This window comes from Pseudopodoces humilis, chromosome 1 (assembly GCF_049639895.1).
Source record: "Pseudopodoces humilis isolate 2021_Gansu_Grassland_sample_001 chromosome 1, ASM4963989v1, whole genome shotgun sequence".
Lineage (NCBI taxonomy): Eukaryota > Metazoa > Chordata > Aves > Passeriformes > Paridae > Pseudopodoces > Pseudopodoces humilis.
The window spans coordinates 105,001,098-105,015,208 of NC_142200.1; the positions used below are offsets into that span (position 1 = coordinate 105,001,098).

Here is a 14,111-nt window from a genome sequence, read left to right on the forward strand (position 1 = left end):
CTGTACCAAGACAGCTTTAGGTCTTAATGTGTCAGGGACTTGGAAGTGATATAAAATCTGCTTGGCAAAAAACAGGATTTGCAATCTGATTTGAGTGGGAAGAAGAAAGATTTCACACCGGTCTGGGGAGGGACCAGTGGAAGGGGGGGGTGGAGTTCACCTTCCCAGCTGGCCTCTAAATCTAAGTATGCAAATCCCTCATTTCTCTGACCAGACTGCATATTTTAAAAGCTTTGGTTTTTTTGGGTTTTTTTCTTCAGTTGGTTTAAGAGCTTGACTAATGTGTAAGGTACAGTGCAAAGCAGCTCTGTGTTACACACGGAGTTACCTTACTGCTCTTTCCACAGGCTAAAATGAAAGAAAATAACACAGCTGATTACAGGCTTCAGCTACATGCTTTGCAGGTTTACATGCCTGGGAGCAGCTTGGGATCTGTCTCTGTACTCTATAAGTGCTGTTGATTTGCTTTGTGTTTTGCAATAGATGTAAAGCAAAAACCATTCTGAAGACCTCTCTGCTAGGAAGGTTTTTCTTGCCTATTATTAGCACCCTGCTTTTGCAGCAAGCGCTCATGAGCCAATATGCAGAGTTTTAAAGGACTTCAAAGTGTCATTGGGAACCAAGTGATATGTGTGTTAAAAAGGGTTTAATGGAGCTGCAGTCGCTGTGGCAGTGTCTTTTTATAGCAAGTTTTTACAGCGTTAAGAAAAACATCCTGCAGATTTCAGTAGGATAGGCATATGGATAAGGTACTTCACACTATGATTTTTGTTTATCTGCTATTAAAAAAAAAAAAGAAAAACAGCATTTCTAGCTATAGGGAGAATGATAAGCAGAAACAGTTCTGCAAAACTCAGGCAATAGCTTCATTTTGGGTTTAATTATTTTTTATATTTTTCAAAGGAAGGCATACATTTGAAAGCAAATGTCTTGGCTTAAAGAACAGAAATACAGAGTGATTTGTATTCACACTGAAGATTTTATAGTCTTATTTTTTTTTTTTCCCCAGAGCTACTGGATTATATCATCATTAGCACAAGGCAAATCCTCCTTATCAAAGTTGAGGCAAACTTTCTGAGACTGTCTTTAAAAAGTCATAGGGGAGGCTCCTAAGGAAGGAAGTGGTTTGCAAAAAACATATTAAATATTGAAGCGGATCTGATCCATGTGTGATCATATTGGTCTGCAGGAATCGGCTGGGAGTCGCTGGTTTTAGTAGCTCCTCTACTTTTTCTTTTTACAACACCATTTATAAGTCTCTTTTAATTATTCCTGGGAAGGATGTAGGGACACTTTATGAGACAGGCTCCTCATTGTCCTTTAGCAACCATGTCATTGCCCTGCCCACTTCTGAAACAGACAGACAGGGAATAATGGAAAGATGAGTACCCACTGCCCACTGTGAGGGGAAGAGTCTTGCCCAGGTTTATACAAAAAGGCAGAGGCAGAGGTGGGACACAGCCTTGGCCCTCCGTGCCTCAGCCCTAGATTGGTGCCTCAGTCCTAAATCGCCTCCTTAAAGCCATCCTTGTATCCACAGTGTCTGGGATGTAGCTGTTTGGACTTGTTCCACATCCGAAGTCACGTCATTTAAACATGTTTTACTCTGCTTTTGCTTCAGGCTGGGGAACGACTGGTTTATGCCTTGTCTGAGGGATTAAAAAAAATAGAACCAGGGAAACCTTTAGTTGTTGTGACTGCCAAAGCAGGAACTGCACAGGATTTCTCAAGGCTCTCAGGCAGCTGGAGGCTGCAAGCAAATGTGCTCAAAGCTGATGGGAGCAGGGGTTCAGCTCCCAGTGCTACCCTCACATTGGCAGCTGTCTCCCATCCCTCTGCCTCAGTCCCAGCAGAACTAAAGCCCTGGAAAAGCCCCAGCATGGCAGCCCCATCCCTCACGTCCCTGCGGCTCTGTCTTGAGCAGCTTCTTTCGTTTTTCACACTCAGTCCTCCCGAACGGAAACCATGGTCAGAAATTTTACAGAAGCAGCGACAGAGATATTTTCTTTCTTTTCTGTGGAGGAGGGCAGAGGAGTGACAGCACAGGGGGAAGGGTTTGTAGAGTTGGTTTTTTTTTTCTTTTTCCCTTTTTGCAACACTAGTTGTTCAGGGGAGTGTCTTGCGTTATTAATGCTGAGTGGCTCTGGCAGCTACTGTGGTTCAAGGTCGTTATTCATCCACTGCCATTGCAGGAGACACGGGAGCGCTGAGCCAGAGCTGTTCATCCAACCCTCTTGGTCCTCCCAGGCCAGCAGGTTGGGAAGAGCTGCACATGGGGCAGTGGGGTCGTGTGGGGGTGTGGAGAGCAGCCTGGGGCCAGGGCCACGGGGGCACCCTCCCAGCCTGGTCACGGCGTGCCCAGGTCTGTGGGACCTGCTGGGTTTAATGGTGGCAGGGCCTGAGAGGGGCTGAGGGGTTGGGAGAGCACCTGTGATGTGCGAGTGTGGGATCCTCCATGCACACCATGAGAGGGCAGACATCTCTGTCCCCGCCTGGGAATCTGTCCCTGTGTTACTTACAGCTGCACAGGCACACCAGTCTCCTTTCTCCTCAAGCTGCACTGACTCAGGAAAATGAGAGTTAAGGGAATACAGGTCTGCTTGCACCCTTCCCACCTGATTTCTTCCTTTTTTCCTTCCTTAGGATGAAGGAGTCTAGGCAAACATTCCTTAATTTATTCTGCGTCCTCTGGCTCTTGCTTCTGCTGAAGGCTGCCTCTTCCTCCCCTCTACCCCGTGGAAAAGACCCACGACCCCCTTCGCTCCCCTTTGGGCTGTACAAAGGACACACCTGCGTTGGTATGTATCCAGGTTTTGTTTGCCTGCTGGACTAATTCACTCCTTACTTCACTGGTGAGCTGGGAGTTGCTATTCACATCATAAATCGCTCCTTTATCTGTTTCAACAGCTGTACTGCAAAATACTTGTAGTCTTTGCTGAAACAGTCACTGAAGATTTTGCAAGGCCATCATGGGATCTGGAATTATTTTATGATTTTGTTTTTCACTGGCTGCTTCTCAAAGTTCATGTTTTTGCTCTGCAGGGAATGGCATATTAAAAGTTGACTTTAATGTCTGTAGGTCTGGGACCTGGAAATAGGATGTTATGGGGTCCTAGTGTTCCTTAGAATTCAGGATATATTTTGCTTAACTGACAGGAAGGCACAATTCCCTTCAGACATGCCTGGGGTCTCTTCATTGATTTCAGTTCCTAGAAAACTGTTCTTAAGAATGGTTGGTCCATACTTGAGCCAGGGATGTTTGTGGCCTGGATGGTGGTCTCTGGGTAGCTGGGTTGCAAAGGCTGCTTCCTCACATTTCCTTTCCTTTTTGTGTGCACACGTGTCTGCGTGACCCATACTGAACTGGGGCAAGTTGGCAACCCCCTTCTCACGTGACATCAGTGACTGTGGTGATCCCCAGTACCTAGAGCTGGGGGTAGGTATCCTATAGTCTCATCTGGCTAGGTGATTCCCAGAGCAAGACTGGTAACACTGGAGTCAATGTGAACTGTGGATATCTCTGCACCAGAGATGGAGTGCTTGGCATGGCACTCCATATACCTAAGGGAGATGGCGTAGCTTATATTTTTCATGTGTGCAAATGGATATGTCTTATGCATTACAATCAAGTGATTTACTTTGTCATCAATGGGACTTGTTGATCTTACAGGCCTTTTTCAATCTAAAAATTTCTGTGGTTCTTTTAGCTTCCCAAGGCACCTTTGTGCTGGAAACATAAACCCTGTCACAGCTCTCCATCCTTCAGAAGGAAATAATTCTTTCCACTGTGGCTTAGGGAATACAGTTAGAAATAATAATCCTAAACTTGATAAAAGCATGTTTTTGCTTCACTTCTGAGCCACCCACAGTCAAAAACTGTACCCCTGACAGTTTTGGAGGGGAAGGGTGAATCAAAAGAAGAGCAGGGTGGTGAGGGGGTTCAGCCACCAGCCAGAACATGAGAAGAAGAGGTGCAAAGCAAAAATGGCTGTGAGGGGCTGTCCTTGTTTGGGCTGGGAGCCGTGGAAGTGGTGACTGAGCAGCTGCCAGAGCTAGGGGGACGTGGTGTTGTTTAGTGCTGAGATCTTAAGGCAGCTACAGTTTTGATGGCACAGGAAAGGCAGTGTTCATACTCATCTGTGGGATTTTTACACTAGTGGTTTTCAGATGTCAGATTGTGAGCACTGTCCGCCCTTTCTATCCTGTTGACCCAGAAAAGTTCTAAATTCCACACATTGTGTTGAAGTAGTCTTGTGCAAGATAACTTGGGGTTTTTTTTCCCTCCTAAAGGGAGGAGAGCTGTGCTAGCCCCATTGCTGGGACCACTGAGCATCCCTTTGTTCAAGGAGGAGACTGAAAAGCATTGCCTCCCAAGCCAGCTTCTCTTTCTGAAGTGGCCCTTCAGCTAAAAGCATCCTTCTGAGCTTGACTCAGGTCCTGGACAGACTGTGCCCACCTCTGCAAACCACAAGATAAAAATGGAGTGTGGATAGTGCTAAAAGGGTATGAGCCAGGTCTGGCAGGGAGGGCTGGTGGCTGCTAGCCCAGACGGCTGCCTCTGGGTTTCACTGATTAGCTGCTCATTCGACTAACTCTTGAAAATAGTGTATTCCTTCCTTCTCTCAAGCAGAAAGGGAAAGCCCAGAGGAATTGATGGTTGCACTTGCTAGGGCTTAGAGCAGGGGTAATGCCAGCTCTTGCATTTGTTCTGGTGACTAGCCCTCTTAGGAGCAGAGAGTAAGGCAAGATCAGCTTGTGATTTCCTTCCAACCACTTGACCCCAGATACTTAGTTGGCTTAGTTTGCCATCTGGGAAGGTAATGAGAAAGAGACATTAGTACTTCTTCTGTGTCTTCTTGGCCTTATAGATCAAGCCCAAGATGATTTCACAGAATTAGAGAGAATGATAGAATAGTTTGGGTTGGAGAGCACCTTAAAGATCCTGTAGTTCCATCCCCCCCCGACATGGGCAGGGAAGCTTCCACTGCATCAGCTTGCTCAGACTCCTGTCCAACCTGGCCTTGAACAGTGGCAGGGCTGGAGCATACACAGTTTCTCTGGGCAATCTGTTCCAGTGCCTTCTCACTGCCACCATGAAGAATTTCTTCCTTAAATCGTATCAAATTTTTAATGTGAGAAATTCCTATTGCTAAATGCATAGGAGATTTTCTTGAAGTAATTGGGTTTTTTATGCAAGTTTAAATGTGTGGTCAGGTGTCTAAATCTTTCAAAGCTATCTGCCTCACTTTCCTCAGGGAAATGAGGTGGCTACACATTGAATTTCTGATCACTCCTGTGTACCACCTGCTCGATTGAGATTGCTATGTTAGTAGCCAAAGCCAGTCAGAAAGTGAATGCTCTTTCAGTAACAAAAATCAAGAAAATATTTCCCATTAAGCCTTTCCACTGAGAATATCACACTTCTTGAAGAAGTATGTGGAAATAATATGACAGGAGAGCAAAGTGCAGCTCTGGTACCTCTGTTAAATGTGATACAACTTGGTTGCTTCCTCCTTCTGTTCCCCTTGCTTGCAGCACTCCCTGGGTAGGCACCACCATCTGCCCCAGTATATTCCGGTCAAACTGGCAAAGCATTTGGGTAATTCAGGGGTCTTCCCTGCCCTTAGCAAATCCTGGGGAATGTATTTTGGGTAGGCACCTCTGTGCCAATATGGAGAAGGGCTGGAGGAGAGGAGGGTGTGCCTCCAGTGACGTTTAGACAGTAGTTTTAATCACCTTCACTAACTGTAGAGAGTCACATTGTTTTTTCTGCACTTTTGTGAAAAATGTGGCTGCTTCATTCAGAGAAAAGCTTTTCATCATTTACTTGATGTACAAACAAAACAACTGGAGGGTTCCTACCTAAAAAGGGTTTTAAAACTACTGCATTTTAGAGTTATGACAAAGAGGGGAAAAACACCAAATAATAACCCTCGCAACCACAGGATCAGATGTAGCATACATAAGCAATTCCTAACCATCTAAGATAACTGGTCTGTAACAGTACCTAAACACAACCAGATAAATGGTCTTTCTTTGGCCTTGTCACGAGGAAAACTTTCCCAACATCTGACAGTCTTTTTTCTCCATCAGTATTTCCTGTCTCCCCAGGCTGCTAAAATGCCACCATTTTCGCATTCTGTGAAATCAGCTCAGGCCCTTCCTCTGGGCCTTCTGCACATGCTGCACATGATATGTTTTTCTGTTTTTTTCTTATGAGAGATAAAAGGGCTTTTGTATGTTTTCCTACATACAAAAGCCCATTAAGTTGTTTTCCTCCTGCAAAGGCAGTGAGGTTTTGCTCAACACACTGGTTTGGGAGCTGGATGCTGAGTCTGGCTTTCCTTTCTGAGTTGGTTAGAGATGGGCAGCATGGCTTAAGGGATTTATTTGGGATGAGACCTAAAAATCCTTCTGCTGAGTGCAGTCTGGCTGTTTCAGTGTGGCATCCTGAGAAAGAGATGCTGCGTGCTTTTCTCTCAAAAATTAGGCATGAATGAACTCTTCGTATACTCAGGTCTTTACTTTCCTATCTGTTAAATGAGGAAAATGCTGCCCATTTCAAAGGGCAAGCAAAGTTTTACTTAAGTTAATGTTAAGGTACCCAAAGACAGTAGAGTAACACTGGTAAACTGTTGACACTGGTGTTAAGGTTTCATCATTTTTCTATTGATTTTTAAAGCTTCTATTCAATTCCACCCTTAATTACATCAGAGCCCTTAAAGGTTTTTTCCAAATTGCTCTGTTCTCTAGCAAAGGTGACTTCATCCAGAGGTACATGAAGCAACCTCAGGAAAGGCAGAAGCTGCCCTGGAGGATGCAGAAAGTGGGGGAGACACTGAAAGAGGGATGGGAACTTCTGTATTCATCTCTCTTCAACATACTATGTTCATTCTATGAAGAAAGGGAATTTGGGGAATGGTAGATTAGCCAGTTAAACATCAAATCCTAGAAAAATCCTGCAGTATTTAATAAAACTTTTTAAAAACACCTTTCAAAAATAGTGTCAGATGAATCTAATTATCTTTGCCTATGGGATGATGCCATGAGACATAGAATAAGAAGCGGATATTATAACTGGGCTTTAGTAAGGTTTTTGGCACTACTTCAGCACTAATCTTATGCTTGAGAGATGTGTGACAGTGATTAAGCTTCTACAGGGCAGAACAAAACTGATGGGTAGTCTTGTTCAGAGAGTAAATACAAGAGGCTCACTCCCTAAGAAAAAGGATGGACAAAATCAGGTCTTTCTTGGACTTCTCTTTTGAACGTACTATCATTCCATATTTTCACTAGCCAGGATAATTAAATTTGTGCTATTAAGTTAAATCTGTTCATGTAAAGCTGAAATTATTTGCAATTCCAAGTAAAATGGAGGGCAGAATTAAATTCAAAACAAGCTTGACAACTTGGAGTACCTGCATCTGAAAAGGTAATTTCAATATGGGAATGTTGAAGGCACTCACTTCAGCTGAAATAGTCAATGACACACACAGCAGATGAGGAACAACCGGCTGGGTAGCATCCCTAAGGAAGATCATCTGGGCTTGTAGTGGCACAATGATGGCATGCTGACACACGGCACGCACCGAGACGTGCGAACAGAAGTCAGCTTGCAAGACATGTGAAGTAACCTGTTACCTTTCTCAGCACTGACAAAGCCTCAGAGGAATTTCTGCCTTCCCTTTTGTGGCTGTGCATCAAGAGTGATGCAGAGTGACAGGAGGTTTCAGAGAAAAACAAGCATAAGCTATAAAAGAAAGAGTGAATAAATTAGAGTTAATTAGTCTAGAGAAGAAAAACTCGAGAAAAGACATATCTGTCCCTGAAAACATTAAAGGTGTGCTCCATTCTCCAGGTTCATTAGAGCTATGGCAAGAAGTAACAGAAATGAGTACTAGTGGGAACATTCAGGTTAGGAAGAGGATTTTCCTATGACAGTGATCAGTGAGCAGAGTAATATGTTCCTGAGAAATCTGTAGAAGTCCTCATTAGAGATCTTTACAAACTCTGTCTGCCCTGTCCCTTCGGAACAGCCTAGGTGGTTTAGATCATCTGTTAAGGCAGAGGATTTGTAAGAGGACTTACTCCAGGCCAGCATTTCTGGAGTTCTGAGCTGTGACTGCAAGAAGCATTTGCAAAGAGCAGCATTTGTTTGTTTTCTCCTCCACAGCAGACTGCCCTGCTCTATCTGCGATTAACTTTGGTTGTTGCCCTTTTCAAAATGAGGCATTTAGTCAGAGAGCCCTCAATAGGGCCAGACAGCAGTGCTCTCCATTTTCTCTGCTAGCAAGTAGAGATCTTGTGGGTCAGCAGCCAGAAAAACAAATTTCCCCATCTTTGTGCTCAATATAATGCCATTCTCAGCAACCTTTGCGGGTCACCACCTCCATTCAGCCAGGAGCACACAGTTCCTAGCATATGAAGAAGCATGCTTTCGAAAGATATTTTCAGCTCTGCTTGCATTAAAGAACAGGTGTTTCTGAGCTACCAGCAGAGTAAAACGCTGACCTCTACCTGTGTTGATTTGCGTGATAGTCATTGTCCTCAACAGTTTGCCTCTGTCTAGCTGTGCATGAGTGCAGGGATGAAATATGCCCCTTGGAGTGGCAGCAGGACCGGTGGCGTTCGGAGCTCCCAATAACTTCACACAATGGAACATGGCAAATGGAGTTGGAGGCTTTTAACAACTGCGCTCAGAAAGATTGGCTGTGCACACATTGTCTGGGGGGGCACCATGACAGAACGTATAATTTACAGCTCAGTGAGTTCTGTAAAAAAGCCTTGCCCAATATCAGTGTAGCGCTGCAATGTATTTTACTCTAAAAGGCTGGGAATCGACTTTGATTGCAGCTGAGTCGGTTCCAAGCCATAGCAGCTCTGCTCACTTCACCAGCATTGCTCCATTTAATCAGCAACAAAGTTTGACCTGATGATCAGCAATAAATACTAAATTTGACCATAACATTTTTCTCTATGATTGTACTTTAGCTAGAACAAACACAGGCATGGGAATAGTACAGTAGAGAAACTAAAGAAACCACTCAGCAACTTTTCAGCAACTATTGGTAAAAATTTCTTTTCCAAAACCACCCCAAGTATTACTGAAAGCTTCTGCCTGTAAAATGTAAATACATCTATTGATCACAATGAAAAATGTGCTCAGCATGCCAATGCATCCATATCTGTGTGTGTGTAAATACACAATCACATCTATGTCCATTTGTAGACATGGGTAGTCTTGTACATTTTACATTACTGATGGCTGCCTTGAGTATAATAATCATTTTATTGATTGTATGTCTGGATGCTGATTCCCACATGTGTGCCTCTCACTCTTGTTCATGTGTCAACCCTACAGAGAACTACTGCTCATGTTTAAGGCAATCACTTTTACTGCTTTTAGGAACTGTATATCTGAAAAAAAGGTTTCTTGCATTCAGAATCCTGAAATGGTGAAGCCTTTGCAACAAGGATAAAGTTATCCATTTCCATTAACACCTCCTGCCAGCATCAGGGCTTCAGTAGACCTTCAATACCCTTTCCTGATTTGGAAAAGAAAAGTTAGTGTCACACATACATACACAGGTATTTTTTCATATTAATTAATACAAAAAACATTTGTACTGGAAATGCCAGAGGTTATATTTTTATTTTTTTTTTAATAGGGCTCTTTAAAGTGTAATATAGGAAACACTAGGGATACATTTGGTTGCCAGGTATGGATACCAGAGTCTTCCACTAGATGGAAACTGAATTTTCTGTACTATCAAAGCTGTATCAGAGTCCTTGTTGTATGTCTAAATGGAACAGAAATGAATGACTCTGAAGTTAGGGTGCCTGAGGTGGCCCACTGCTTTGCATGAGCAACAGAAATAATAACTGGTATTCCAGGCTTTGCTGGAATTTGTTACAAATGCACTCACAATGCTGCTATTTTGATATTAATATTTCAAAAATGTCCTTAGCCACTACACTATGTGTAATTTAATGCCTAGTGACAGGTCTGTTAATAGTGTACTATTTAGTATTTCCAAGATATTTCATAAGACTTAGCAAATTAAAGGTGAATGGGTCTTGTATATGCCAACATATTTGAATATGGATACCTATAATTATGTTCCATCACCTCAGTACCTCTGTAAAATACATTAATCCTCTAAAAGGGATGGGAAACAAAGTCTGAGTTAAAAGACCTTATCACTCAGATCCATTTCCAAATTACCTTTCAAAGCAACAAATCCTCTGGCTGTATATGGGAAGTGTCCTTGCTTTGCATATACGATTATGTCATTTGAGCTGAATATTTCAATTGCAATTAAAGATTAATTAAAGATTTCATTCCAATTGCTGGAATGAAATCTTGAGGTTATAAAGGGTTGTTCTTTGAAAGTGTCAGGTCAGTAATGAGACATAGTGCAGGAAGGCAATATGGATATTGGGCCCTGTTATGAAAGGAATATGTAGTAAGTGAGGTGCTGGCACAGGTTGCCCAGAGAAGTTGTGGAAGCCCAATCCCTGGCAGTGTTTAAGGCCAAGTTGGATGGGGTTTTCAGCAACCTGGTGCAGTGGAAGGTGTCCCTGCCCAGGACTGGGAAGTTCAAACTAGATGATCTTTAAGGTCCCTTTTGGCCCAAACCGTTCTATGATTATATGAAAATGAAAACATTCCTGTATTGTAACTTTGCATAACCATGGTCTTCCCATGCCTAGAATAGTCACGTGGATGTCCCCTTCTCAGAGGGGAAAACCTTATTTCATATTAGCTCCCCATGTGAATTTCAAAGAGGAATGTCTTGTTCCAAGTTGAACTGGAACTGGATTAGACTAATTTGGAAAGAGGTGTTTTTATGCCAGAACAACAGCTTCAGCACAAGGAGTAGCAATATCCTCTTTTGTAGACAGGTTCCTGGGTCTCCTCACCTTTAATCTTTAAGAGATGCCTTGGAGCTTAGGATGGTCTATAAATGGAAGAAGCTAAGACTGTGTTTTGGGAAAGTCTTCATCTTCTGTATAAAGCCAGGAATGTGATAAACAGCTTCATGTACGTGGAGCCTTGCTGGAGCAGACAGATTTTTGAGGCAGAAATTTGCCATGTCACCAAGCAAAGCTGCAGTTTGGCTCTACGAGGAGCAAACAGAGTGGCCTTAGGGTGGCCACAGCCTGGTCAGCAGGATTTGCAGAGAGCTATTTGTGTCCATGGCCATTTTTTGGACTTACGTCTTCCTTGTATTCTAAGAGTGCATTTAATTTATGGCTGGGGGGGTGAGAAAGAAATCCAGCATCCAGAAACATCAGCAAAGGATGGCAAAGGAGATGTGCCAAGTGCCAGAAAACCCATTTAACAGAGTTCTACTCAGACAAATATACCTACAAATCTGAAACTTAGAGAGGCAGCTTTCACTATCCAGATACTTTTTGACATCCCTAGGTATAATTCTAATTATAGAGCCTTTCAAACTTATGCGGCAGAAGTGGATTAAGTTAAATAGTCTGCTCAAACTGCCAGAGGCTTTACAGCTAAGCAATGAATTCCTCTAGTTCTGATTTTATTATTGCGGTATGATTTTTTTTTTTCCTGAGCTTATTGGAAATGGCATTTTTTTATTACACACTACCTTCAAATATATGAAAAGAAGTACTTCCTGATGTGTGAGTTTTCACCTTACTGCACTGAGCAAAATGGCTGTGGTCTTGTCTTATCTCTTCAGAAATTAATAGCAGATGGGACAAGCCATTGCTAAAAGCGACAGGCATTTATTAATACCAGAGTCTAGTTTCTAATGCCTGGTAGGTATGATAATGCCAATGAATTTCTTTCAGAGAAAAGCATCCTTCAGCCTGTCAAGGTATTAAAACCTATTATTGAAGTGAGACAGCAGAATCAACTTACTGAAAGTTGTTTCTAAAGAAAGTCTTGTGCAACTGTAAAAAAAATTAATTGAGCTTTATTTCATGATGAAGCCTAATTACATTGCCTTATATGTGTCCAGCTCATGATGAGAAATTAATCACATCTAAATATCTAGTAAATTAAAAGCAAGCAATAGCTGCTAATGACTGGCCAGATCTGGACGTGCTTTTCTACTGATGCCAGAGTAGTAAAAAGTTTATATTCTTGCACATGTCATAAGCAATTAAAGCAGTGAGATTTTTACAGTCAAAGACATCTGATTTCCCCCTGCCCTTTTTAGATATATAATTGTTTTCCATTTTTAGCCAGTGGAATTAAGACTCATTAAAAACTAGCATAACTGGTCAGCATTTCTGTTCCTGCCACTCAATCCAGAGGAAGATGATAAAAAGAGAGCAGGTTTGTAGTAAAAGCAAGGATACTCTGAATTAACTTTCATTTATAGACACTGACCTCTTGAAGTTTTACCCATAGCACAACACCACAGATAAGTTCTCCTAGAGGATAAATCTGAATTACTGGGGAAGCATGTTTCCATGATAAAAACCAGGGAGCCTAGGTAGATTAGGCTGCCTCTGCTGCAATGAGTCCCCTTAGGACATTCCCCCTCCCTCCTCACAGGTTTCAACTTTATTCCTGAGTAGTTTAGAATCCCCAGCCCAAAAACCGCTCTCCCTGACATCAGCTTAAATGAAAGGCTTTGAGGTCAGCAGAGCCAACACATAAGCAAGCATCCCCCAGGGCACAGCTCACGGCAGCAGACCACAAGGAGTAAGGAGAGGGCAACCAAGGGCAACTGATCAAAGCCCAGATAGATGGGGAGGGCAGAGACCAGATCAACCAAGAACACATGGTGGTGGAATGTGTTCCCTGGGAGCATCTTTCCTACCAGAGGGCCAGGAGACCCTCCAAGTTCACTTCCAGAGACTCCAACTGTGGAGCCTTAGAAGCAGCAGATCCTTTAGAAAATCAGCCAAGACTTTCTCTATCAGCTCATCCCATGGAGTGTGGCATTTCTTGTGGAAGAATTCTCTTGCGTTTGAGAGGGGAGCATTTGGATAACCAAGGCGTGGTCTGCAGGTGCCCGAAGTGGGGAAGGTATAATAGCATGAGCAGAAATATCCTCTCTGATGATGATGATGAGTTTATGAGAGCAAACATTTTGAAGTTCAGCTCTGTGGGTTTTTTCCCAAGTAGTCAGGCTGTTATTATTGTTATTTATATTCTTGTAGCATCTAGAAGCCTGAGGTACAGCATTAAGTACTGCTCAGACTCAGTGTTGGCTCTGTTAATCCTCATGTGAAGCAGATTTGCCTTTGGGTCTGGTTCAATAGACACAAAGGTGTCTATCTGACTTAATGAACATGAAAAATTTTCTTTTAATTACTGTGAGACTTCTCCTTGACTGGGGCTACCTCCATTATTCTGTTTGTGATTAAGAATTCTGTTTCCCTTTTGCAGAGGTGAACCAAAAATAGCTAGTTTTGCTTGTTTATTTTTCTCACTCCCTCTGTGGTACTTTGACAAACATGTGAGAGAAACATACATCTTCAGTGGAAACTGTCCTGTTGTATAACAGAGAAAATGGAACTATCAGTGGTATTTTTATCCTCAGCCCAGCTTCTTGGGTTTTGAGCTGTTTGTCCAGAATCCCTTTTTTCTGCAGCCCCTGGCTGCAGGTGCAGGAGCACTGGGTTACACAGCACAGGTAAAAGGAGCAACACTTCTCTCTGCTGCAGTGGGTGACACTGTCAACTCCAACCTAAACAATTCTATGATACTACAGAATCCTCAAGCTCATGATGTAAAAGAATGAGAGGTAAAACATCAAAAGCTGTGCACCTTTTATGATATGAAATATGAAAGGATTAGCTTCCCCCTGTCTGTCTGCTTGGACTCCTTTTTGTCTTTCTGACTTCTAGACAGCAAGATTGATAGATGAACATCTGACCTTGGTAAGAGTAGGAAGGGAGACACAGAAAGATTGTGTGGTTTTGAGGTTAGGTTATCATTTAGGCAATTTAATTTTTCTGGGCCTCCATCCTCATGAATAAAATAGACATAGAAGCCAGGGGAAGGGTAGTCGCTGTTGTCTGTAGGTTGTTCATGTGCATTAATAGCATTGCCTTTATGTAATGACTTTTAGACATGTTTATGGTGTGTTTTCAGGATGTGCAGTGCCATCTCAGTGCTAAAG

At 42.7% G+C, this 14,111-nt stretch overlaps 1 protein-coding gene across 1 annotated transcript in view; it reads left to right on the forward strand.

Annotated features, from left to right (window-relative positions):
• Positions 1–2,173: 2,173 nt before the first annotated feature.
• AOAH (acyloxyacyl hydrolase) overlaps positions 2,174–14,111 on the forward strand; it is a 72,713-nt gene continuing 60,775 nt past the window's right edge. The window contains exons 1-2 of the mRNA XM_005519060.3: positions 2,174–2,255; positions 2,644–2,798. Of these exons, the coding sequence (XP_005519117.1) occupies positions 2,645–2,798 (154 nt within the window). The 5' untranslated portion in view covers positions 2,174–2,255; position 2,644. The remainder of the gene's footprint in view (positions 2,256–2,643; positions 2,799–14,111) is intronic.